General features: G+C 35.9%; 1 protein-coding gene across 4 annotated transcripts in view; it reads right to left on the bottom strand.

Moving 5' to 3' along the window:
- The window catches only part of COL14A1 (collagen type XIV alpha 1 chain), a 272810-nt gene that overhangs the window by 166539 nt on the left and 82079 nt on the right, over positions 1-24192 (bottom strand). For all 4 annotated transcript variants that reach the window (XM_049700664.1, XM_049700665.1, XM_033419891.2 and 1 more), the window contains 4 exons: positions 17574-17729; positions 16530-16649; positions 14827-14991; positions 12018-12179 (listed from right to left, as the gene is read on the bottom strand). In XM_049700664.1, the coding sequence (XP_049556621.1) occupies positions 12018-12179; positions 14827-14991; positions 16530-16649; positions 17574-17729 (603 nt within the window). The remainder of the gene's footprint in view (positions 1-12017; positions 12180-14826; positions 14992-16529; positions 16650-17573; positions 17730-24192) is intronic.

Raw genomic sequence — 24192 nt, 5'->3', positions numbered from 1 at the left:
ACAACCAAAATTTCTGGAAGTTATGTATAAGACAAGCATAAGACCCTGAAAAGTAAAGGGAAGAAGGTAGATGGGCAAGGGACTGTTGGACCCAGGGAACGGTACAGTGGTGAGTTCCCTGAGTTTCCTTTTGCCTCATGTATCCTAGACATAGAGCTAAAGAATCCAGCCACCTAGAAACACAAACAAATACAGACAAAAATAATCCAATGAAGCCTGCTCTCTCTAGCCAAAGGGCCAGGAAAGGAGCAGCCTGCCAAGACAGAAGACCTTTAGGCAATAACTGCTCTAGTCTAAACAAAAGCCACAGGAAAAAAAACCCCAACTGTGGCCCCATCCCCACTCATACCAGCAAAGGTCAAGTGGGGAGTCAAGACGTCTACCTTTCCTGACTGTAACAGAGTGCCCCAACATTTACCCTCATCCTATCTGCAACCAGGGTGGTAGGAGAAAATGCCAAATAGGGAAAAGAGACAATCATCCCTGACAAGCAGTAACAAATCCTTCCACCTCACTTCCGTCTGTGATATATGGGGAAACCACATGAAGAGCTGGGACTTCCATCCCCACCTGGTAGTACTGAGGCACCACTCCCCTTTCCCTCTGGGATGGTATCACAGTAGATCTGGTGGTAAGTCAGTACTTGAAGAAATAAGGCCTGAAAAATTCTCAAATTTGACAAAAGGTACAAACTATAGATTCAAGAAAATGAGTGTACCCCAAATAGATAGGCCAACAGAAACTCATCCCAAAATATACTGTAGTCAGACTTCCTAAAACTAAACTCAAAGAAAAAAACGTAAAAGGAATGGAAAAGAAATGACACCCACCTTATTTTTAGGGGGGCCTTTTTTAATGACAGCAGATCTCTCATCAGAAACCATGGAGCCCAGAAGAAAGTGGCATAACATTTTCCAAATATTCAAAGAAAAAAGCTGTCAACGAAAACTCTATCTAACAAAAAATATCTTTTAGGAATGAAGGGAAAATCAAATCAGTCTCAGATAAAGTAAAATTAAATAAGAATTTTTCACCAACGGACCTATCCCAAAAGAAGGACTAAAGGAGGTTCTTTAAACAGAATAACAAAAAGAAGGACTTCTGGGACTGCAGAAAGGAAGAAAGAATGAGAGAAAGCATAAAAGTATGGGTAAATATAATACAGTTTACTTCTCCTCTCAAGTTTCCTAAATTATGTTTTGTGGTTGAAGAATTATAACAGTTTCTGATGTGGTTCAACATTTTTGGAGAGGAAATATTTAAGACAATTGTATTACACACAGATATGGTAAAGGGACTTGAGGGAGGTAAGGTTTCACCATTTCACTCAACCTGGTATAATATCAACATCAGCAGACTGGGATAAGTCATGTTTATATAATATAATAACTAGAGCAACCACTAAAAGAGATAAACAAAGAGATTCCATCAAAAACATCATAAATGAATCAAAATATAGTTCTAAAAATGTTTAAGTAACCCACGGGAAAAAAAGATAAAGAAAACAGAGATGTGAAAACCAGAGAGAACAAACTGAAAAAATAAATAAATAAAAATTAAAAAGTAGGTTTAACCTCAAACATATCAATAATTACATTAAATAAAAATGGCCTAAGCATACCAATTAAAAGGAAGAAATTATCAGAGTGGATTTAAAAATGTGATCAACTATATGCTATCTACATGAAATCCACTTCAAATATGATATAGGAAGGTTGAAAGTAAATAGATTTTAAAAATTATATTATGTAAACATTAATCAAAAGGGAGTAGAAATGACTGTATTAATATAAGATAAAGTAGACTTCAGAACAAAGAAAATTACCTGAGACAGAGAAAGACATTACATAATGATAAATCGTTAATCAACCCAGAAATCCTAGCATTCTAAATGTATATGCAGCAAAAAAAGAGTTGCAAAACATATAAAGTAAAAACTGATAGAACTGAAAGAAAAAACAGACAAATCCACAATTTTAGATGGATATTTAACATCTCTCTCTCAACTATTGATAAGACAACAAAACAAAACAATCAGCAAGGATATAAAACTCAACAAGACCATCAACCAACAGGATCTAGTCAAAACTTATAGAACATTGCATGTGACAACAGCAGAATACACATCCATTCCAAGCACCTACAGAGCATATACCAAGATAAACCATATCCTGGGCCAAAAAACAAACCTCAGAAAATTTAAAACAATGGAAATCATACAGAGTGTGTTCTCTGATGACAATGAAATAAAATTAGAAACCAATAACAGAAAGATAACATAAAAAAGCCCAAGCACTTGGAAACTATGAATAACACACTTCTAAATAATCAATGGGTCAGAGAGGACATGTCAAGACTAAAAAATATTTTAAATTGAATTAAATGAAAATACAACATATCAAAATTTAGGGACATTGCTAAAGCAGTGCTGAGAAGGAAATTTAAAGCATTTAAGTAATTACATTATAAAAGAGAAAGCATCTCAAATCAATAATCTAAGAGTCCATCTAAAGAATCTAGAAAAGTGAAAGCAAAATAAACCCAAAACAAGCAAAGTGAGGAAAATGAAAGAGCAGAAATCAATGAAATAAAAAAAAGAAGAAAAATAAAGAAGTTCTATGAAACCAAGAACCAGTTCTTTGAAAAAAATGCAAACATCTAGCAAGCCTGAAAGAAAAATTTAAAAAGAGAAGACAAAAATTACCAATATCTTGGAGGAAACAGGAGCTATCACTATGGACCCTGCAGACATCAAAAGAATAAGGGAATACTATAAACCACTCTACACACATGAATTCTACAAGTTCTAGGAAATGGACCAATCACTTGAAAAGCAGACGCTTTCCCTCTAAGATGGAGAATAAGGCAACAATACTCATTCTCATCACATTTAACACAATATTAGAAGTTTTAGCCAGTGAAATAAGGCAACAAAAGGAAATAAAAACCACAGAAATCAAAAGGAAAGAAATAAAACTATCACTATTTGCAAATAATATGACTTTCTACATAGAAAATCTCAAAAAATCTAGAGAAAAACTCCTATAAATAATTAATTATTTCAAATAATAGGGTCAGCAGGTACAAGGTAAATATACAAAAATATAATTATATCTGTATATACTAGCAATGAAAATGTGAACACCAAAATTAAAAACACAACTAAAATTTCTCAAAATAAAATTAAATACTAAATGTAAGTAGAACAAAATCTGTATAGAACTTGCATCCTAAAAATTACAAAATGCTGATGGAGAACTCAAAGAATATCTAAACAAATGGAGGGATTTGCTATGTTCATGGATTAGAAGAATCAACAGATTAAAGATGTCAATTATTCCTAAGTTGATATTTGATAATTGAAAATTGATTTAATGCAATTCCTATCAAAATTCCAATAAGCCTTTTTGTAGAATAAAAATTATTCTAATATTTATATTAGATTATTATATAAATTAAATATAAAATATAAGTATTATATAAATATTATTCTAACACATGGATGATAAGGAAGTATAATAGCAAAAACAATTTTGAAAAAGAATAATCAAACAGGAGAACTCAGTCTATCCAATCTTAAGACTTACTATATAGCTACAGTAAATCAAGACTGTATGACATTGGAAGGCGGTTAGACACATAGACCAAATGGAAAAGAAAAGAGAACCAAGATATAAACACACACAAATGTCTCCAACTGATACTCAACAAAGTTGCAAGGTAATTTCAATGGCAGAAATACAGCCTTTTAAGCAAGTAGTGCTGGAATCTTAAACTAAACTTCAAATCCTTTACAAAAAATTAACTCACATCATAGATTTAAATGTAAAATATAAAACTTTTGGGGAAAAAAATAAAAAGGAAAATCTTTGGGAATCTAACACCAGGTAAAGAGTTCTTAGACTTGACATGAAAAGCACTAATCATAAAATGGAAAACAGATAAACTGGACTTCATCAAAATTTAAAACTTTTGTTCTGCAAAAGACCTTGTTAAACAGATAAAAAGATAAGCAATAGATTGAGAGAAAATATTTACAAACCACATATCCAACAAAGGATTATTACCTAAAATATAAAGAATTCTCAAAGCTCAACAGTTAAAAACTAACACAAAAAACAACCCCCAAAAAAGTCGAGTTAGAAAATGGGCAAGGGGGGGGCGGCTTCAAGATGGTGGAGGAGTAAGATGTGGAGATCATCTTCCTCCCCACAAATACATCAAAACTACATCTACACATGGAACAACTCCTACAGAACACCTACTGAATGCTGGCAGAATACCTCAGATTTCCCAAAAGGTATAAGACGCTCTCAGGCGACCTACACACAGAGGCGGGGCAAATCCAAAGCTCAACCCCAGGAGCTGCGCGAACAAAGAAGAGAAAGGGAAATTTCCCCCAGCAGCCTCAGAAGCAGTGGATAAAATCTCCACAATCAACTTGATGTACCATGTATCTGTGGAATACCTGAATAGACAATGATTCATCCGAAAATTGAGGCGGTGGACTTTGGGAGCAACTGTAGACTTGGGGTTTGCTCTCTGCATCTAATTTGTTTCTGGTTTTATGTTTATCTTAGTTTAGTATTTACAGCTTATTATCAATGGTAGATTTGTTTAATGATTTAGTTGCTCTCTTCCTTTTTAATTTTGTTATATATATATATATATTTCATTTTCCTTTTTCTCCTTTTGTGAGTGTGTATGTGTATGCTTCTTTCTGTGATTTTCTCTGTATAGCTTTGCTTTTGCCATTTGTCCCAGGGTTCTGACTGTCCTTTTTTCTTTTTTTTCAGTATACTCTTTAGCACTTTTTATCATTGGTGGATTTGTTTTTTGGTTTGGTTGCTCTCTTCATTCTTTCTCTCTTTTTTAAAATTATTTTTTATTTTTTTATTTTTAATAAAGTTTTTCTATTTTAATAACTTTATTTTATATTTTTCTTTTTTTCTATCTTTCTTTTTCTCCCTTTTCCTCTAAGCTGTGTGGCTGACAGGGTCTTGGTGCTTTGGCCAGGTGTCAGACAGGAGCCTCTGAGGTGGGAGGGCTGAGTTCAGGACATTGGTCCAGCAGAGACCTCCCGGCCCCTCATAATATTAAATGGTGAAAGCTCTCCCAGAGATCTCCATATCAACGCTAACACCTAGCTCCATTCAATGACCGGCAAGCAACAGTTCTGGACACCCTATACCAAACAACTAGCAATACAGGAACACAACACAACCCATTAGCAGAGAGGCTGCTTAAAATAATAATAAATTCACAGACACCCTAAAACACACAACCGGAAGAGGTCCTGCCCATCAGAAAGACAAGATCCAGCCTCATCCACCAGAACACAAGAACCAGTCCCCTCCACCAGGAAGTCTACACAACCCACTGAAACAACCTTACCACTAGGAGCAGACACCAAAAACAACAGGAAATACGAACCTGCCACTTGCAAAACAGAGACCCCAAAAATGGTAAGTTAAGCAAAATGAGAAGACAGACAAATACACAGCAGATGAAGGAGCAAGGTAAAAAACCCACCAGATCAAACAAATGAAAAGGTAATAGGCAGTGTACCTGAAAAAGAATTCTGAGTAATGATAGTAAAGATGATCCAAAATCTTGAAAATAGAATGGAGAAAATACAAGAAACGTATAACAAGGACTAGGAGAACTAAAGAGCAAACAGAGAGTGATGAACAACACAATAAATGAACCTAAAAACTTTCTAGAAAGAACCAATAGCAGAATAGCTGAGGCAGAAGAAGGGATAAGTGATCTGGAAGACAAAAGAGTAGAAATACCTAAAGCAGAGAAGAATAAAGAAAAAAGAATGAAAAGAATTGAGAACAATCTCAGAGACCTCTGGGAAAATATTAAATGCACCAACATTTGAAATATAGGGATCCCAGCAGAAGAAGAGGAAAAAAAAGGGACTGAGAAAATATTTGAAGAGATTATAGTTGAAAACTTCCCTAACACGGGAAACAGTCAATAAATCCAAGGAGAAACACGACAAGGCACATATTAATCAAACTATCAAAATTTAAATACAAAGAATAAATCTTAAAAGCAGCAAGGGAAAAGCAGCAATTAACATACAAGGGAATCCCCATAAGGTTAACAGCTGATCGTTCATCAGAAACTCTGCAAGCCAGAAGGGAGTGGCAGGAAATATTTAAAATGATGAAAGGGAAAATGCTACAACCAAGATTACACTACACAGCAAGAATTTCTTTCAGATTAGACAGAGAAATTAAAACCTTTACAAAGAAGCAAAAGCTAAGAGATTTCAGAACACAAAACCAGCTTTAAAACAAATGCTAAAGAAACTTCTCTAGGCAGGAATCAAAAGAAAGGGAAAAGACCTACAATAACAAACCCAAAACAATTAAGAAAATGTTATTAGGGACATACATATCGATAACTACCTTAAATGTAATTGGATTAAATGCTCCAACCAAAAGACACAGACTGGCTGAATGGATACAAAAACAAGACCTATATATATGCTGTCTACAAGAGAGCCACTTCAGACCTAGGGACACATACAGACTGAAAGTGAGGGGATGGAAAAAGATATTCCATGCAAATAGATCAAAAGAAAGCTGGAGTAGCAATTCTCATATCAGACAAAATAGACTTTAAAATAAAAACTATTACAAGAGACAAAGGAGGACACTAAATAATGATCAAGGGGTCAATCGAGGAAGAAGATAAAACAATTGTAAATATATATGCACCCAACATAGGAGCACCTCAATACACAAGGCAAATGTTAACAGCCATAAAAGGGGAGACTAACAGAACACAATCATAGTAGGGGACATTAACACCCCACTTTCACCAATGGACAGCTCACCCAAAATGAAAATAAATAAGGAAACTCAAGCTTTAAATGATACATTAAACAAGATGAACTTAATTGATATTTATAGGTTATTCCACTCAAAAGCAACAGAATACAATTTCTTCTCAAGTGCTCATGGAACATTCTCCAGGATAGATCATACCTTGGGCCACAAATCAAGCCTTGGTAAATTTAAGAAAATTGAAATCATATCAAGTATCTTTTCTGACCACAGCGCTATGAGATTAGATATCAATTACAGGGAAAAAATCTGTAAAAAATACAAACACATGCAGGCTAAACAATATACTACTGAATAACCAAGAGACCACTGAACAAATCAAAGAATAAATCAAAAAATACCTAGAGACAAATGATAATGAAAACATGACTACCCAAAACCTAAGGCATGCAGCAAAAGCGGTTCTAAAAGGGAAGTTTATAGCAACACAATCCTACCTCAAGAAACAAGAAACATCTCAAATAAACAACCTAACCTTATACCTAAAGCAATTATAGAAAGAAGAACAAAAACCCTCAAAGTTAGAAGGAAAGAAATCATAAAGATCAGATCAGAAATAAAGGACAAACAAATGAAGGAAATGATAGCAAAGATCAATAAAACTAAAAGCTGGTTCTTTGAGAAGATAAACAAAATTGATAAACCATAGCTAGATTCATCAAGAAAAAAGGGAGGGCTTCCCTGGTGGCGCAGTGGTGGAGAGTCCGCCTGCCGGTGCAGGGGACACAGGTTCGTGCCCCGGTCTGGGAAGATCCCACATGCCGCGGAGCGGCTGGGCCCGTGAGCCATGGCCGCTGTGCCTGCGCGTCCGGAGCCTGTGCTCCGCAACGGGAGAGGCCACAACAGTGAGAGGCCCGCATACCGCAAAAAAAAAAAAAAAGAAAAAAAAGAAAGAAAAAAGGGAGAAGACTCAAATCAATAGAATTACAAATGAAAAAGGAGAAGTAACAACTGACACTGCAGAAATACAAAGGACCATGAGAGATTACTACAAGCAACTATATGCCAATAATATGGACAACCTGGGAGAAATGGGCAAATTCTTAGGAAAGCACAACCTGACGAGACTGAAAAAGGAAGAAATAGCAAATATAAACAGACCAATCACAAGCACTGCAATTGAGACTGTGGTTAAAATTCTTCCAACAAACAAAAGCCCAGGACCAGATGGCTTCACAGGCGAATTCTATAAAACATTTAGAGAAGAGCTAACACCTATCCTACTCAAACTCTTCCAAAATATAGCAGAGGGAGGAACACTCCAAAACTCATTCTACAAGGCCACCATCACCCTGATACCGAAAGCAGACAAAGATGCGACAAAAAAAAGGAAAACTACAGGCCAATATCACTGATGAACATGGATGCAAAAATCCTCAACAAAATACTAGGAAACAGAACCCAACAGCACATTAAAAGGATCACACCATGATTAAGTGGGGTGTACCCCTGGAATGCAAGGATTCTTCAATATACGCAAATCAATCAATGTGATACACCATATTAACAAACTGAAGGATAAAAACCATATGATAATCTCAATAGATGCAGAAAAAGCTTTAGACAAAATTCAACACCTATTTATGATAAAAACCCTCCAGAAAGTAGGCAGAGAGGGAACTTACCTCAACATAAGAAAGGCCATATATGACAAGCCAACAGCCAACATCGTTCTCAATGGTGAAAAACTGAAACCATTTACACTAAGATCAGGAGCAAGAAAAGGTTGCCCACTCTCACCACTATTATTCAACATAGTTTTGGAAGTTTTAACCAAAGCAATCAGAGAAGAAAAAGAAATAAAAGGAATACAAATTGAAAATGAAGAAGTAAAACTCACTGTTTGCAGATGACGTGATACTATACATAGAGAATCCTAAAGATGCACCAGAAAACTACCAGAGCTAATCAATGAATTTGGTAAAGTAGCAGGATACAAAAGTAATGCACAGAAATCTCTTGCATTCCTATACACTAATAATGAAAAATCTGAAAGAGAAATTAAGGAAACACTCCCATTTACCACTGCAACACAAAGAATAGAATACAGAGGAATAAACCTACCTAAGGAGACAAAAGACCTGTATGCGTAAACTATAAGACACTGGTGAAAGAAATTAAAGACAATACAAACACATGGAGAGATATATCATGTTCTTGGATTGGAAGGATCAACATTGTGAAAATGACTATACTACGCAAAGCAATCTACAGATTCCATTCAATCCCTACCAAACCACCAATGGCATTTTTCACAGTACTAGAACAATAAATTTCACAATTTGTACGGAAACACAAAAGACCCCGAATATCCAAAACAATCTTGAGAAAGAAAAACAGAGCTGAAGGAATCAGGCTCCCTGACTTCAGACTATACTACAAAGCTACAGTAATCAATGACAAAGCTACAGTAATCAAGACAGTATGGTACTAGGTACAAACAGAAATATAGATTTATGGAACAGGATAGAAAGCCCAGAGATAAACCGATGTGCATGTGGTCACCTTATCTTTGATAAAGGAGGCAAGAATATACAATGGAGAAAAGACAGCCTCTTCAATAAGTGGTGCTGGGAAAACTGGACAGCTAAATTAATTTCTAAACAGTGAAATTAGAACACTCCCTAACACCATACACAGAAATAAACTCAAAATGGATTAAAGACCTAAATGTAAGGCCAGACACTATAAACCTCTTAGAGGAAAACATAGGCAGAACACTCTATGACATAAATCACAGCAAGATCCTTTTTGACCCACCTCCTAGAGTAATGGAAATAAAAACAAAAATATACAAATGGGACCTGATGAAACTTGAAAGCTTTTGCACAGCAAAGGAAACCATAAACAGGATGAAAAGACAACCTTCAGAATGGGAGAAAATATTTGCAAACGAAGCAAGTGACAAAGGATTAATCTCCAAGATACACAAGCAGCTCATGCAGCTCAATATCAAAAAAACAAACAACCCAATCCAAAAATGGGCTGAAGACCTAAATAGACATTTCCCCAAAGAAGATATACAGACTGCCAAGAAACACATTAAAGGATGCTCAACATCACTAATCATTAGAGAAATGCAAATCAAAACCACAAGTGGTATCACCTCACACCGGTCAGAATGGCCATCTTCAAAAAATCTACCAACAAAAATGCAGAAGATGGTGTGGAGAAAAGGGAACCCTCTTGCACTGTTGGTGGGAATGTGAATTGATACAGCCACTATGGAGAACAGTATGGAGGGTCCTCAAAAAAGTAAAAATAGAACTACCATATGACCCAGTAATCCTAGTGCTGGGCATATACCCTGAGAAAACCATAATTCAAAAAGAGTCACGTACCACCTTGTTCATTGAAGCACTATTTACAATAGCCAGGACATGGAAGCAATGTAAGTGTCCATTGACAGATGAATGGATAAAGAAGATGTGGCACATATATACAATGGAGTATTACTCAGCGTTAAAAAGAAGTGAAATTGAGTTATTTGTAGTGAGGTGGTTGGAACTAGAGTCTGTCATACAGAGTGAAGTAAGTCAGAAAGAGAAAGACAAATACTGTATGCTAACACATATATATGGAATCTAAAAAAAAGCCAAAAAGGTTCTGAAGAACCTAGGAGTAGGACAGGAATAAAGATGCTGACGTAGAGAATGGACTTGAGGACATGGGGAGGTGGAGAGGTAAGCTGGGACGAAGTGAGAGAGTGACATGGACATATATACACTACCAAATGTAAAATAGATAGCTAGTGGGAAGCAACTGCATAGCACAGGGAGATCAGCTCGGTGCTTTGTGACCACCTAGAGGGGTGGGATAGGGTGGGAGGGAGGGAGACGCAAGAGGGAGGAGATATGGGGATATATGTATATGTATAGCTGATTCACTTTGTTATAAAGCATAAACTAACACACCATGGTAAAGCAATTATACTCCAATAAAGATGTTAAAATAAATAAATAAATAAAATAAAAATAAATAAAAAAAGAAAACAGGCAAAAGATATGAACAGATGTTTCATCAAAGAGGATATACAAATACAAATAAGCATGTGAAAAGGTGTTCAACTTCATTAGCTATCAGGAAAATGAAAATTAATACCACAATGAGATAGCACTCCACACCTATCAGAATGACCAAAATAAAATACAGTAACAACAAATGTTAGTGACAATGCATAGAAACTGGTTGACTTATATATTGCTGGTGGGAATGTAGAATGCGACAGCCACCCTGGAAAATTGTTTGGCAGCCTCTTAATTAAAACTAAGCCACACATGCAATTACAATATGATGAAGCAGTTGCACTCCTGGGCATTATCCCAGAGAAATGAAAACTGATGTTCACAGAAGAACCTATACATGAACGTTCATAGCAGCCTTTTTGGTAACAGCCAAAAAGTGGAAAGAACGCAGATGTTTATCAATGTGTGAATTGTTAAACAAAGTGTGGTACATCCATACCATGGAATACAACGCAACAATAAAAAGGAAAGAGCTACTGATACATGCAACTACTTTGATGAATCTCCAGGGAAGAACCCTGAGTGAAAAAAAAGCCAGTCCTCATACACATACTTTATAATTCCATGTATATAACATTTCCAAAATTAAAAGTATTTTGAGATGGAGAATAGATTAGTGGTTGCCAGGGGTTAGGAAGATGTTGGAGGCGGGAAGGAATGTGGCTATAGAAGGATAACAGAGAAGGTCCTCATGGTGACGTGAATGTTCTGTATCTTGTCTGTAGGAACGTCACTTTCCTGACTGTGATATTGTACTGTAGTTTTGTAATATGTTACCATTGAGGGAAACAGGTAAAATATACATGATCTCTTTCTACATTATTTCTTACAAATTCATGTGAATGCTCAATGGTCTCAAAATCCAACATTTAATTAAAAAACAAACATGATGGTCTAAATGCAACACCATGGAGGTATTATCTAGTAAGTTAAAGTATCCCTCCCACAAGCCCATGGAACCTACCAATGTACTCCCTTTTCTACTCTGATGATCCCTGTCTTGAGAGCACAGAGGACTGTTTAGAACGTCGATGCGAAAAATCGTAAGAATTTTCATAATCCATGATAGATTTTTGCGCAGAGTAATACCCACAGGAGCGGAGTAACTCTGCCCTGTCATTCATTGTACCTTTGATCTCCCTGTCCTGTTCTTCCACCCTGGAGCAGACAGTCCTCGTCAGACTCTCCACAACTGTGTGCATCAGGTCAAATTCGGCGACATTGTACACATGAGTGTTGTCTGGCTCAGAGGCGATCTCCTGCAATTCATTCTCATCCGCGTTTTTCACCCCTGGCATTGAGGACAACAGGGAGGGTCATGACGGTCATGCCCCATTTGAAAAAGCAACTGCAGTGACCCCGACCTGCACCCATCAGTCTCCACCTGTACTTTAAAGAGGCACATCTCATGTCAGATTGTTTTTTAAATTCACTTTCAAAGTCATTTTTATTTTACTTTTGAATTTTTATGATTTTTTGGCCTCACCGCTCGGCATGTGGGATCTTAGTTCCCCAACCAAGGATTGAACCTGTACTCCCTGCACTGGAAGGGCTTGTCCTAACCACTGGACCACCGGGGAATTCCCTCAAAATCATTTTTAAATGATTAAGTCTTAATTTTGTTCAGTACATCTTAAAGGAAGATGTATTGATGAAACTAACTTCTGTCTTTCATAAATATTGCAGAAGCAATAGTTATTAAACCAGTACTCGACACTATCCGAACTTCAGGTTTAAATTTTTATAAAATTAGTTTACTTAAATTGAGACAGAAAATCCTTGGCCCTCTTGGAATTTTCTAGTCTATCTTAGCCATGGATACTAACAGTTAGAGTGTGCTTACTATGCCCCAAGCACTTCAATGTTTTCTATATATTAACACATTTAATCTTCACAACCAATCCTATGAGTTTGGCATTACTGTTTCTCCCATTTTACAGATGACTAAGCTGATGCACAGAGAGGTTGATTCACTTGCTCAAGGAAGCACAACCAGTAAGTATACGGCTGGGGTTTCACCCAGGCAGTCTAGATCCAAAGTCATATGCTCTTAACTACTATCTCAAGCTGCCTCTCAGAAGATTACACATTAAAATGAGTAGATATTTACCAGTGAAATTAGAAATAGAAAAAGGGAGGCACAGGATTCGGTTTCATGGGTGTAAAGGTAGATTTCTCTTCCCCAGGCTTCAGTAAACAAGGAGCATTTCTTTAAAAATCCCAGTCATTGCAATTATCTAAGGATGTTAAAAAGGGGTACTACGGAAGCAAGGAAGAGAGATTACCTGGGGCAACATTAATTACTTCTTAGGTGCCCAGCTGTGCCATTTAATTTATCTGCCAACCTCAACAGATTGAGTAACAAAGCATCGGTTGTTTCTGAACTATTTGCTTTAGGGGGTTATAAGATAATAAATACTACTGATTTTCAGGTAATTCCCAGAGGAAAAAGTCCAAATCACATCTGAATGAGTTCACTTAAACTCATCCATTCATCATTAACGAGACCACAGAATGGAGAGTAAACACATAAATTAATCCCTTAATAGCGTTAAGTCTTCTGCAGGGATTTTCTTTGTTGAACAAAAGGATAGAAAAATAAAAAATAAAAATTAAATCAATCTCTCTAATGTTCCTTGTCTGACGGACCTCTACAATAACTTTTAAAATGCATAGCTGGATCTGTGTCCACAACAGTAAAATAACAGTGCATGCTGAAGCAATGAGCTTAATGTCAATAATACTTTTCATGGCATTTAGTTAAAACCAACAAGTTTGGATCATTTAAGAATATTCTAGAGAAGATAAACCCCAAATCTCTCTTTCTCTGTCACCTTTCCAAACAAAACAGTCTGTTGTAAAGAGCACGGAAAAGTGAGGAAATGGTAATCATGACTTGGATGGAATTTGTTTTGTAAGGATTTTGCCTTGTTCATATTTATGCTCCAGCACCCACCAAAATGCCTGCCACCCAGCAAAGAAGCAAATACTTCTCGAATGAAACATTCTATAAACCACATTTTGAGTAACAAATCTAGCAATGAGTCAGAGGAATTGTCTCTATTTTTTTTTTTTTTTTTTTTGGTCAGTCTCTACTAAATAGAAGGCTTTCCTATCACCAAAGAAAATGTAAATAATTTAATCAAGAGCAAAATTGCATCAACTAAATATTTTGCAGTTATTCTGAGTGTGTGTCATACATATTCTTCCCACAAACCAATACCTTATAAAGGGTTATTTTCAAATAAATAATACTGCATATCTATAATTCTTTGCTTTCTTAACTACAAGACCTTAATTCCTTGAAAATGATAAATTGGTTTCCCTCTACACTATCAGAGAAGAGATAGCTATAAAGTGATACTAAAGAGAAAAGTCTTGACTAATTAAATGGTAACAAATATGTACCTAACCTTTGCACTTTATGCTTTTCACAACATTTTGTGTGTGGTATCTCACCTAGAGATCCTCACACCATAAGATCCATCAGTTCCATCACTTCCATTTTTAATGTAAGGAAGTTGGGCTCAGATCAAATGACTGGCTATGACTAGAGCTAAGGGGGAAAAAGGCCGGGGAGAGGCGGAGGGATAAATTGGGAGATTGGGATTGACATATACACACTACTATCTATAATATAGGTATTTAATAAGGACCTACTGTGTAGCACAGGGAACTCTACTCAATACTCTGTAATGACCTATATGGGAAAAGAATCTAAAAAAGAGTGGATATATGTACATGTATAACTGATTCACTTTGCTGTACAGCAGAAACTAACACAACATTGTAAATCAACTATACTCCAATAAAAAAAAAAAATGACTTGAAAGTGTTCAGGTCTCCTGGCTTTCAGTGGAGCGTACTTTGCATCATATATAGTTTTAAGTGGTCATGTGTGTGTCCATTGTTGAAACAGGACCATAATTAACAAATACCTATGGCAAACAGTTCTACACCAGATTCACGAAGGTTTCTGGATGGTGGAATGATATCATCTTGGGATTTTCCATCTGTGATTAAAATGCCAATTTTGGACACTCCAGTCCTCGCTCCCGCTTCTGGTTTAAAGCTGTTTTCAAAGACGTAGTTCAAAGCAAGACCTAGGAGAAAACAAAAAAAAATAAACACAAACCAACCATCTCTAATAAAAAGCCTTCCAATTCTGCAAATGTAACCACAAGATGAGTAACTTAGAACGTTAAAAGAGTTTTTATTAGATGTGCACTTTCATCTTCATTTTTACAATAAACTATTCTTTGACAGATCCGATGAAAAACTAAAATCCACCAAAACAGAGGTAATAAAAAATAGCTGAATAGTGCATCATTTCTGAAACTAACATTCATAAAGAACACTGAATTCATATCAAATGTATATTGACAGATCTGTGTACAAGAAAATCTAAACCTTTATAATTAAGGATGAAGCAAGAATACCCACACAGAAGCAAATGTCCCAAATATCATCACTACATTTTCAATTTTGTTCATGATGATCTAAAAAACCCCACAAATTCTCCTTCTCTGTTTTATAGCGGTAGAAGGGGCAGATCTAAAACGATAGTTGAACTCCTGCCTTTTGAGTGTGACACTTTTCACCCAGAAAAAATAAATACCAAATATTGTTATAGGATTTGTGCTTAATAAAGTTTTGTTGTATTAACAAAAAGCTTGTTAGATTAAACCTCCAATTGGCAGAGCAATTATCAGGATTTCAGTGGTTTACTTAAAATTCAATGACAGCATCTCTATTATTTAAACCGAGCATCCACATTGTGGGCCCACAGAGGGAAATAGCATGTATTAGGGTTAAAACCTGTGATAACTCTTTGTGGTTGGGTCATGGATAATTGTAATCTAAATATTCTTACATTACAGTTGTTCCTTGGTATACACAGGGCGATTGGTTCTAGGACCCCCTGTGACACCCAAATCCATGGATACTCAAGTCCCTCATATAAAATGGAGTAGTATTTGCATACAGCAAACGTGCATCCTCCCGGATACTTTAAGTCATCCCTAGATTACTTATAATACCTAATACAATGTAAATTGCCTGTAAACAGTTACCAGCATGCGACAAATTTAAGTTTTGCTTTTGGGAAATTTCTGGAATTTTTTTCCAAATATTTCTGATCCCTGGTTGGTCGAATCTGCAGATGCTAAGGGCCGATTGTACTAATTTATCAAAAATATCGGTGAGCCAAAGCTCCATAAATATTTCCATGATAACTACTGATTGCAGAATAAAGGTAAAGAAAATATCTTCCTTGAAAATTGGTAGAAATTTTTTTTTATTTAATTGACAGCATGACTGGAGGAAAAACAGGTGAAGAGGAAGAAAAATGAACTGACAAAGGTTAAGACAGCTACCAAAGCCTGTCAGTGTCAGGGACTGCTCGGTTCTCTTCTAGTTCAACCAAGCCCTTCCTGGGACATTATATTCATATAGCAAAAGGGATGAGATGTCTAGGTTTTAACTCTTAATGCTAGGTTTGAGAAAAGAGCCATCTAAGAACTTTATATGCTAGTTTGGTTTAAAAATACTATGCTAAGACATGCAAAGTGGCAAAACGAAGTAATCAAACTATTCTTCAGCAAGATATGTTGCTCAAAATGTGGACTAGACAAAAACATACCTGTTAGTGTATTTCCTCCCTTGTATGGTAGATTTCGGACAGCTTCGATCACCTCATCTTTTGTGTTGAAAGCATTCAAGTGCCATTCTATTCTGGGGTCGCCGCTATACTGTGCAAGACCTGGAAAAGGAAGATGAGAAAGCCCACCGAGAAATGATGGGTTACTCAAAGATCTAGTGGACCATTCAAGAAACTAGAATGATGAAGGGCCTAATCTTTGCAACATTTTTTTTCTCTGCCTCACTATGTACTTTCAAAATGAGTTCTTGACATCAATTTAAGGAATTTTCAACATAGCTGGGAGCTGAAGGAATGTATATATTTTCTAGCCATCTAGAAGTGAGCACCCAGTCAGGTACTTAGCGTTTTTTTTTTAAAGTCTGATCATGTTTGTAGATAAAAGGTCTAGATTTATTTAATTTTTTTTATTGAGGTAACATTGGTATATAACATTATACCAGCTTCATGTGGACAACATTATATTTTGACTTCTGTATACATTATAGTGTTTGTTTTTGGTTTTTTTCCCAAAGGAATGAGTTTTCTTTATGGCTATTTAGAAGGGAAACTAGGAGACTTTATATAATAAAATGGATATGTTGCTCAATGATTTACACCTTTTATTTTGCTTTTTATCTCAGCTAGAATTAATTTGGCAAAGATTATCTTGTACTATAAAACATTTCCCAATTGTTAAACATTTCAATGGATTCAGCTGTGTTTTTTTTAAAATAAAAAGAAAACTTTTACCTGATAAATTCTTAAACAAATGACAACTTTCAAATTATTATTACTATTAGGCAGAGAAGATTCTGGCTTTCCAGAAAATTGAAATGTGTTCAATAATTAATTGAGTGACACTGTCATTAGCAAAAATTAGTAGAAATAAATATTTATTGATGCAAACTTGCCCTTTTGGGAATATCACTATTGTTAAACCTGTAATTCTGAAAACCATTTGGTAAAGAGTCTTTGAAATTTCTTAAGAAGCTTCCTGGTGGTTTTACACTGGCAGCAGACTGCTGTTAACGGTAGAAGATGTACCAATTCGTGTCTTCTCGGAGCCCACGTCGAATGCTGTAACCAGGTTTTCCAAAAAAGACCGAACCAGTCTGAAGTTGAATCTTCCAATACTCCATGAGCCATCAACCAGAATTATAATATCAGCAACAGCTGGAGTTTGACAGAAAAATTTCACTTCTGCAAAGTACAGACCAAAAAAGTATCTGTGTTACTGTTGGAACTTTTAAAAGAGTGAGTTTATTTTAAGTCTTTCAGATAATTTGGTGCTAAGAATACAATAAAGTTTCCATTAAAGCAACCATATTTTTATAACCATTCTTTTAAATGCATTTTTACCAGGAAAAAAAGTGTGGTAACGGCTGGCAGCAGAGTCAATGTTCTGGAAATAGCAAAACACTGGCAGGTTCACACCATCTTGGCAACTCAAGGCTTCTGCATTGTTTAAAAAGTAGTGTCTGTGCAAAAGCATCCAGTTTTGGGTTTTAGTCTGTAGCTTCTTTCCAGGAAAGGTCTTAGCAACACCCATGTAGGAGAGTCAACAGGGATGGGAAGATAGGAAGCAGAGAGGCGGCTCTCCCATTCTGATAAGTCTATGCTAGAGGAAGTCAGTCACAAGAGAAGAAAACATGGGCTTCCTGAATTCAGGGAAAAGGCAGGGCCATGCGTTTAATCTAAGAAAGGTACACAGACCTTTGCTAAAATAGGAAGGGTTTGTGGAAGAAGAAAACTGGAAAAGAGCCCAAGAATTTCCCCCAATTCAAATCTTTTTACAATTGGGTCTATGTGACAGTAAGATTTTATCCCTAAAAGTCATTTAAGTAATTGATATTTTAAATTAAGTTTCAGAATAAGCATCTAGAAAAGGATGCCTGGTGGCTGGAGCGGCACTACCTTAAGCTTTGCCCTCAGGGAAAGTCCTAGCCCACAGTGATTGCGGGCAAGATGTGAAGGGCAAACAGCTGTCTTTGCAATAAAGGGGGTAGGTCTGTGCTGGATGAGGTGAAAACCACCACTTACATTCACACAGAGCCAGAATACTAGAATATTCTTAATGGGTTTAAGAATCCTTAAAAATGTCACAGTATTGTCAGCATCTTTACCAGCAGTGCTTTTTACTGCAGTTTGTGCTTCCCAAAGGATGGCTTAACTTTGCTGAATTTTCATATTAGGACTGGAGATCAGGAATATTTTGTGTGTATATGTGTCCATGTCAACTTCTTGAAATGCCCAGCAAATCCTTACTTTGCTTTCTAACATTAAAATGACAATAAAACAGAATTTAAAATATAATTTATGTAGTGAAAAGCAAAATAAAGAAGTGTTCATAAATAAATTGAATATATTTTTTCCTGTGGGGGAAATAGTTGAACTACTATGTTTAATATATATCTCAGTTTAATATATATCTCTGTACCTGCTGGCCACATTTAGTTAAAACGATCTTGGATCTTGGTTTTTTTCACATTCATGGAATACCTAGATCCTTTTACCAGATGGGGAAAAAGTGTATTTGCCAAGGAAATACTCAGATACTCATTATGTAAGCTAAACAATACAGCTCAATCCAAAGTTTATATATTACATTTTTGGGCACCAAATCTCCCTTCTTTAATGACCAAATACAAAGCCACCACTAACTTAGGAGTCAGCCCTCTGTACCACACTAAAAAGTTCTAAAACAGAACAATGCAAGAAGTCATGGGGTAGAAATTAGTTTGTGCTTTGGAAATAATCAGGGAAAATTAAAGTCTTAAGAAGCTTTAAGAATCTATTTCTCTCAATTTTTATGGGGAAATTTACCTGAAATGAAAAGTAGTTTTCTTTTTCTTCCAAAACTATTGGGGATATTATTTCACTTTTTAATTTAAATTTTTTTAATTGTTTGGATACACTACAGACAGGGTCTTAGAAAGGGAGCAGTTTCTCTTTGCTTACTTAGAAGAGGGCTATGAAAACTGGTATTTTCCATTTTAAAATTGTTTCCAATAAAAATAGTCTGTTAACTTAGCTCATTCAAGTCATTTTGACTTGGAGATAAAAATTCTAGATATCTCCAAAGTAAGATAGAAAATTAATTGAATAGAAATTAGAATACTGATAAATTTAGTGATATTAATTTTTTTAAAGTTGTTCATCAAAAGACACCTTAAATAAAATAAAAAGATAAGTTATGATTGGAAGAAGACATGTACAATATAAAAAACTGAAAAAGGATCAGCATCAAGAATATATAAATACATAAAAAACCATGAATAGATACTTCAGAGAATAGGAAGTAAATAATATGGTTAATAAATGAATGAAGAGAATGTTTAACTACATTGGTGATCACAATAATAAAAAAATCAAGACCATAATGAGGTACAATTGTACTCATTCAACTGGAAAAACATAAATTTAATAGCATTTATGATTACTTTAAAGATAATGAAATATTTAGGTATATACTTAAAACATGTGCAAGATCTGTGTGCTGCAAATTACATTACTGATAGAAGTCAAAGAAGACATAAATCAGTGGAGAAGGCTACCATATTCATGGACAGGAATACTAAACATAGTAGAAATGTCAATTATCCCCAAATTGATCTATAGGTTTAATGCAATTCCTATCAAAATCCCAGAAAGGTTTTCCTAAGACATAGACAAGCTTATTCTAAAATTTATATGGGAAGGCATAGACCCCATAATAGTTTTTTAAAAAGTCATGACAAAGAAAAACAACATGGAAGGAATCATTTTACTGGGTATTCACGCTACTTACTGTACATAAGTAATGGGTATTTCAGAGGGTTAGATACACCCATCAATGAAAAAGGATAGAAAAGCCAAAATAGACCCATACAAATATACTCAACTATATGATTTTATATCTAAATATGATTTTAGACAAATGTTCAAAAATACTTCAACAGATGGTGTGAGAGCAACTGGATATCCATGAAAGAAAGAAAGAAAGAAAGAAAGAAAGAAAGGGAGGGAGGGAGGGAGGGAGGGAGGGAAGGGAGGGAGGGGAGGGAGGGAGGGAGGGAGGGAAGGGAGGGAGGGAGGGAGGGAGGGAGGGAGGGAGGGAGGGAGGGAGGAAGGAAGAAAGAAAGAAAGAAAGAAAGAAAGAAAGAAAGAAAGAAACTTTACCTAAACCCTATATTTTATACCAAAATTAATTCAAAGTGGATCATCAACTTAAATGTAAAAAGTAAAATTATAAAGCTTTTAGGAAAAAAGTAGAAGAAAATCTTTGGAGTGTAGGTCTAGAAGAAGAGTTCTTGGAGTCGACAACAAAAGTACAAACACATAAAAAGAAAGTTTGATAAACTGTATTTCATCAAAATAAAATACTTTTGCTATGTGAAAGCTCATATGAAGAAGATGAAAAGACAAGCTATAGACTGGGAGAAAGTATTTGCAAACCACACACTCAGCAAAGGATTAGTATCTAGGTTACATAAAGAACTCTCAAAACTCACAAGTAAATAAAACCAAACAATCCAATTAGAAAATGGGTAAAACCTGAACAAATATTTCACCATAGAAGGTATACAGATGGCAAATAAGCACATGAAAAGATATTCAACATCATTAACCCTCAGGAAAATGCAAATTAAAAGCATAATGAGATTTCACTGTACACACCTATCAAAATGGCTAAAATAGAACACAGTGATAACAAATGCTGGTATGTATGTATAGAAACGGTATCACTCACACTTTGCTCATGGGAATATAAAATGGTACAACCACTCTGAAAACAGTCTGGCAGTTTCCTTAAAAAGTATACAAAAAATTACCATACAATCCAGCTATTACACTCTTGGACACTTATTCCAGAGAAGTGAAAACTTACATTCAGACAAAAAACTGTACACAAATGTTCATAACAATTTGATTCATAGTAGCCAAAAACTGAAATTAGTCCAATTAATTTTTTTAAATGAAATAAATTCTTTTTGCCGTCAATATCGTATTTAAAGTTAAACCAAAGGAGCAGAGGAAATGAATTCCTGAACTGTATTTTAATTCAGCTCTTGGCTTAACGTGAACTTTATGTAAAATGCAATTCTGAAAATACAGGTAGTACTAAAAAAAAGGAAAAAAAACAAGCTAGGCAGCTGACCACAATTGAAGGAAAGCACCCAATACATGGGCTACATCACAAATGAAAACAACACTCTGAATGTCACAGATTGAATCAGAAGGAACAATTCCCATTATGTAGTACACCAACTGTAGGTAAAAGATAAGGATATCTGAAAGTTATGTACATCGTTAGATTAAACATTGTGCCCTCTACACTTATCTACTGACTTAGTCCTCATAACAGCTCTATAAGACAGGTATCATTATCAGTCCCATTTGCAGCCAAAAAAAATGATACACATGGGCTGTGTGATTTGCCCAGAGTGCCACCCAGTGAAGAGGCAAAGCTTTGATCTGAACACAGGTAATACATCTCCAAAATCTATGCTCTTAACCACAGGATATACTGACTTCAATCAGGTCCCTACATGACATCAATTTAGAAAGCAGGGGGAAAAGTCTCTAATATGAGGCGGTGTCCCCCCAGCACTTGCCCCTGCTGTGTCCACAGGTAGTATGTGCCATTTGCAAGCATCACTGTCTAGATAACTTTTTTCCCTCCCAAATGTATGCACTTAGCACTTAAGTAGCCCACATGACAAGTGTCCCTTTTACTATAGTTTTACACCAATTTTACTGTGTTACTGACATCATGAGGAAATTTTATGTTGAAAATACAAGTTAATTCAAGGAATCTGAATCAGGATAAATCAGTCTACACTAAACCTATGTATATTAATTTCATATTAACTAATTTCCTGTATGAAATTTACTTATTAAAAATGTGTTTATTTAATATTTACTATATCCCAAGCACTCTTCTGGGCAACCAAGAATACAATTAAGTTCCTACCTTCCAGAAGCTTAAATTCTTAGTGGGAGGAAACAGACTAACAAAACATAATTTCAGACTTTTAAAAGAGCTTTATAGAAATAAACACAGTAATATAAAGAGTAGTGGTGTGGGGGGCCTTTGGAGGTGCTACTTTAGTTTGAATTGTATGAAATTACCATTTAAAGTCTTCTTTTTATATCATAGTATTCCTTTTGTTCTAATGGCATTCAAATTAAAGATGTAATTATAGTTAATATAGAAATATTTACAATGTATTTATGGAGAAGGGTATTCACCAACTTAGTTAATTAAAATAGAAAAGGGAAAATTGACAGAAGCAGTCTTTTTCTGCCAGGTAAACTCCTATTCATCCTTCAAAGCCCAGGTTACACTCCACCAACTCCAAGAAGCTCTTCCAACAGTCCTCAGATGGGACTCATTACCTGTTCCTCTTTACTGTCTCTGCATTTGTACATGGTTTATTGTACTCAGAACACTGGGCTATTATAATTTGTTTCCATTTCTATCTCCCTGACTAGACAGAACTCTTTGAGAAGTGAGGGATTTGTGTCTTATGTTTTTATCCCCTTTGGCTGAGATCTCGGCACATAGTACATCAATAAATATAAAGTACATTGACTTGTTAAAAAAGAATTCCTCTTTTCACATAATTCATACCTACAGCAGGGCACTAGAAAAATGAACCATGCTGGCTCAATTAAATGTGGTCTCTCCTCTTGCCCTGCCACCCTACCACACTGGAAAAGTGGATTACGGTTATTTAGGGATCAGGGAGATTGTAACAGGTTTGCCTGTCTTCCTTGATATTTTCCCAATGCCAGAGGCAAAGCTAAATGAAAGGGGAGCACATAATATTTTTACTCACATTATCTTAATACGCACTCAGAAAATCTCATGATCATTTTCACCACAACTGGTCTGATACATTTAGTGGTTCTGAATTATTTTTCTCAGTGCCACTAGCAAAACATCCAGCTAGGCCACTCATTAACCACGACATCTGAAGGAAAACTGTGGTCACAGAACAATTTCTCACTGAAGTCTCTGGTAAGGTTGAGTTCAAGTTTCCAAACTAAGAGCTTGCTTCCAAGATTGGCTTCAGCCACATCCCAGGAGAGTTTTCGTTTTTTAAGAGTTAACATCATTTTACATTTGCAAAGAGCTCAGTGGTTCTAAAAGGATTTTTCAATACATTGACATATTCTGATTCTTACAACATTCTTGTGGGGAGCCACGATTGTCCTCAATTTTCAGAAAATGAAATTGAGGTTCAGAGAGACAAGTGAACAGTTCAGGCAGAGCCAGGACTGGGCACCAGGTCTTGTAAAGGTTTGGTTGCCTCTTCCATCATACCATGCTACTAGCACCATAGAAGGCATCCTCACCCATAATGCAACATGGGTGGCCACTAGATATCTGTCATATTAATGTTACAAGCTGTCCATCTATCAGAAGGGGAGGGCGTCCCTGGTGGCACAGTGGTTAAGAATCCGCCTGCCAATGCAGGGGACACGGGTTTGAGCCCCAGTCTGGGAAGATCCCACATGCTGTGGAGCAACTAAGCCCGTGAGCCACAACTACTGAGCCTGAACTCTAGAGCCCGCGAGCCACAACTACTGAGCCCGTGTGCCACAACTACTGAAGCCCACACGCCTAGAGCCCGTGCTCCACAACATGGAGCCACCACACCTCAAACGAAGAGTAGCC

This window comes from Orcinus orca, chromosome 17 (genome assembly GCF_937001465.1).
Source record: "Orcinus orca chromosome 17, mOrcOrc1.1, whole genome shotgun sequence".
NCBI classification, from domain to species: Eukaryota; Metazoa; Chordata; class Mammalia; order Artiodactyla; family Delphinidae; genus Orcinus; species Orcinus orca.
The sequence above is the reverse complement of the archived record's forward strand: the minus strand, read 5'-3'. Positions and strand labels throughout refer to the sequence as shown.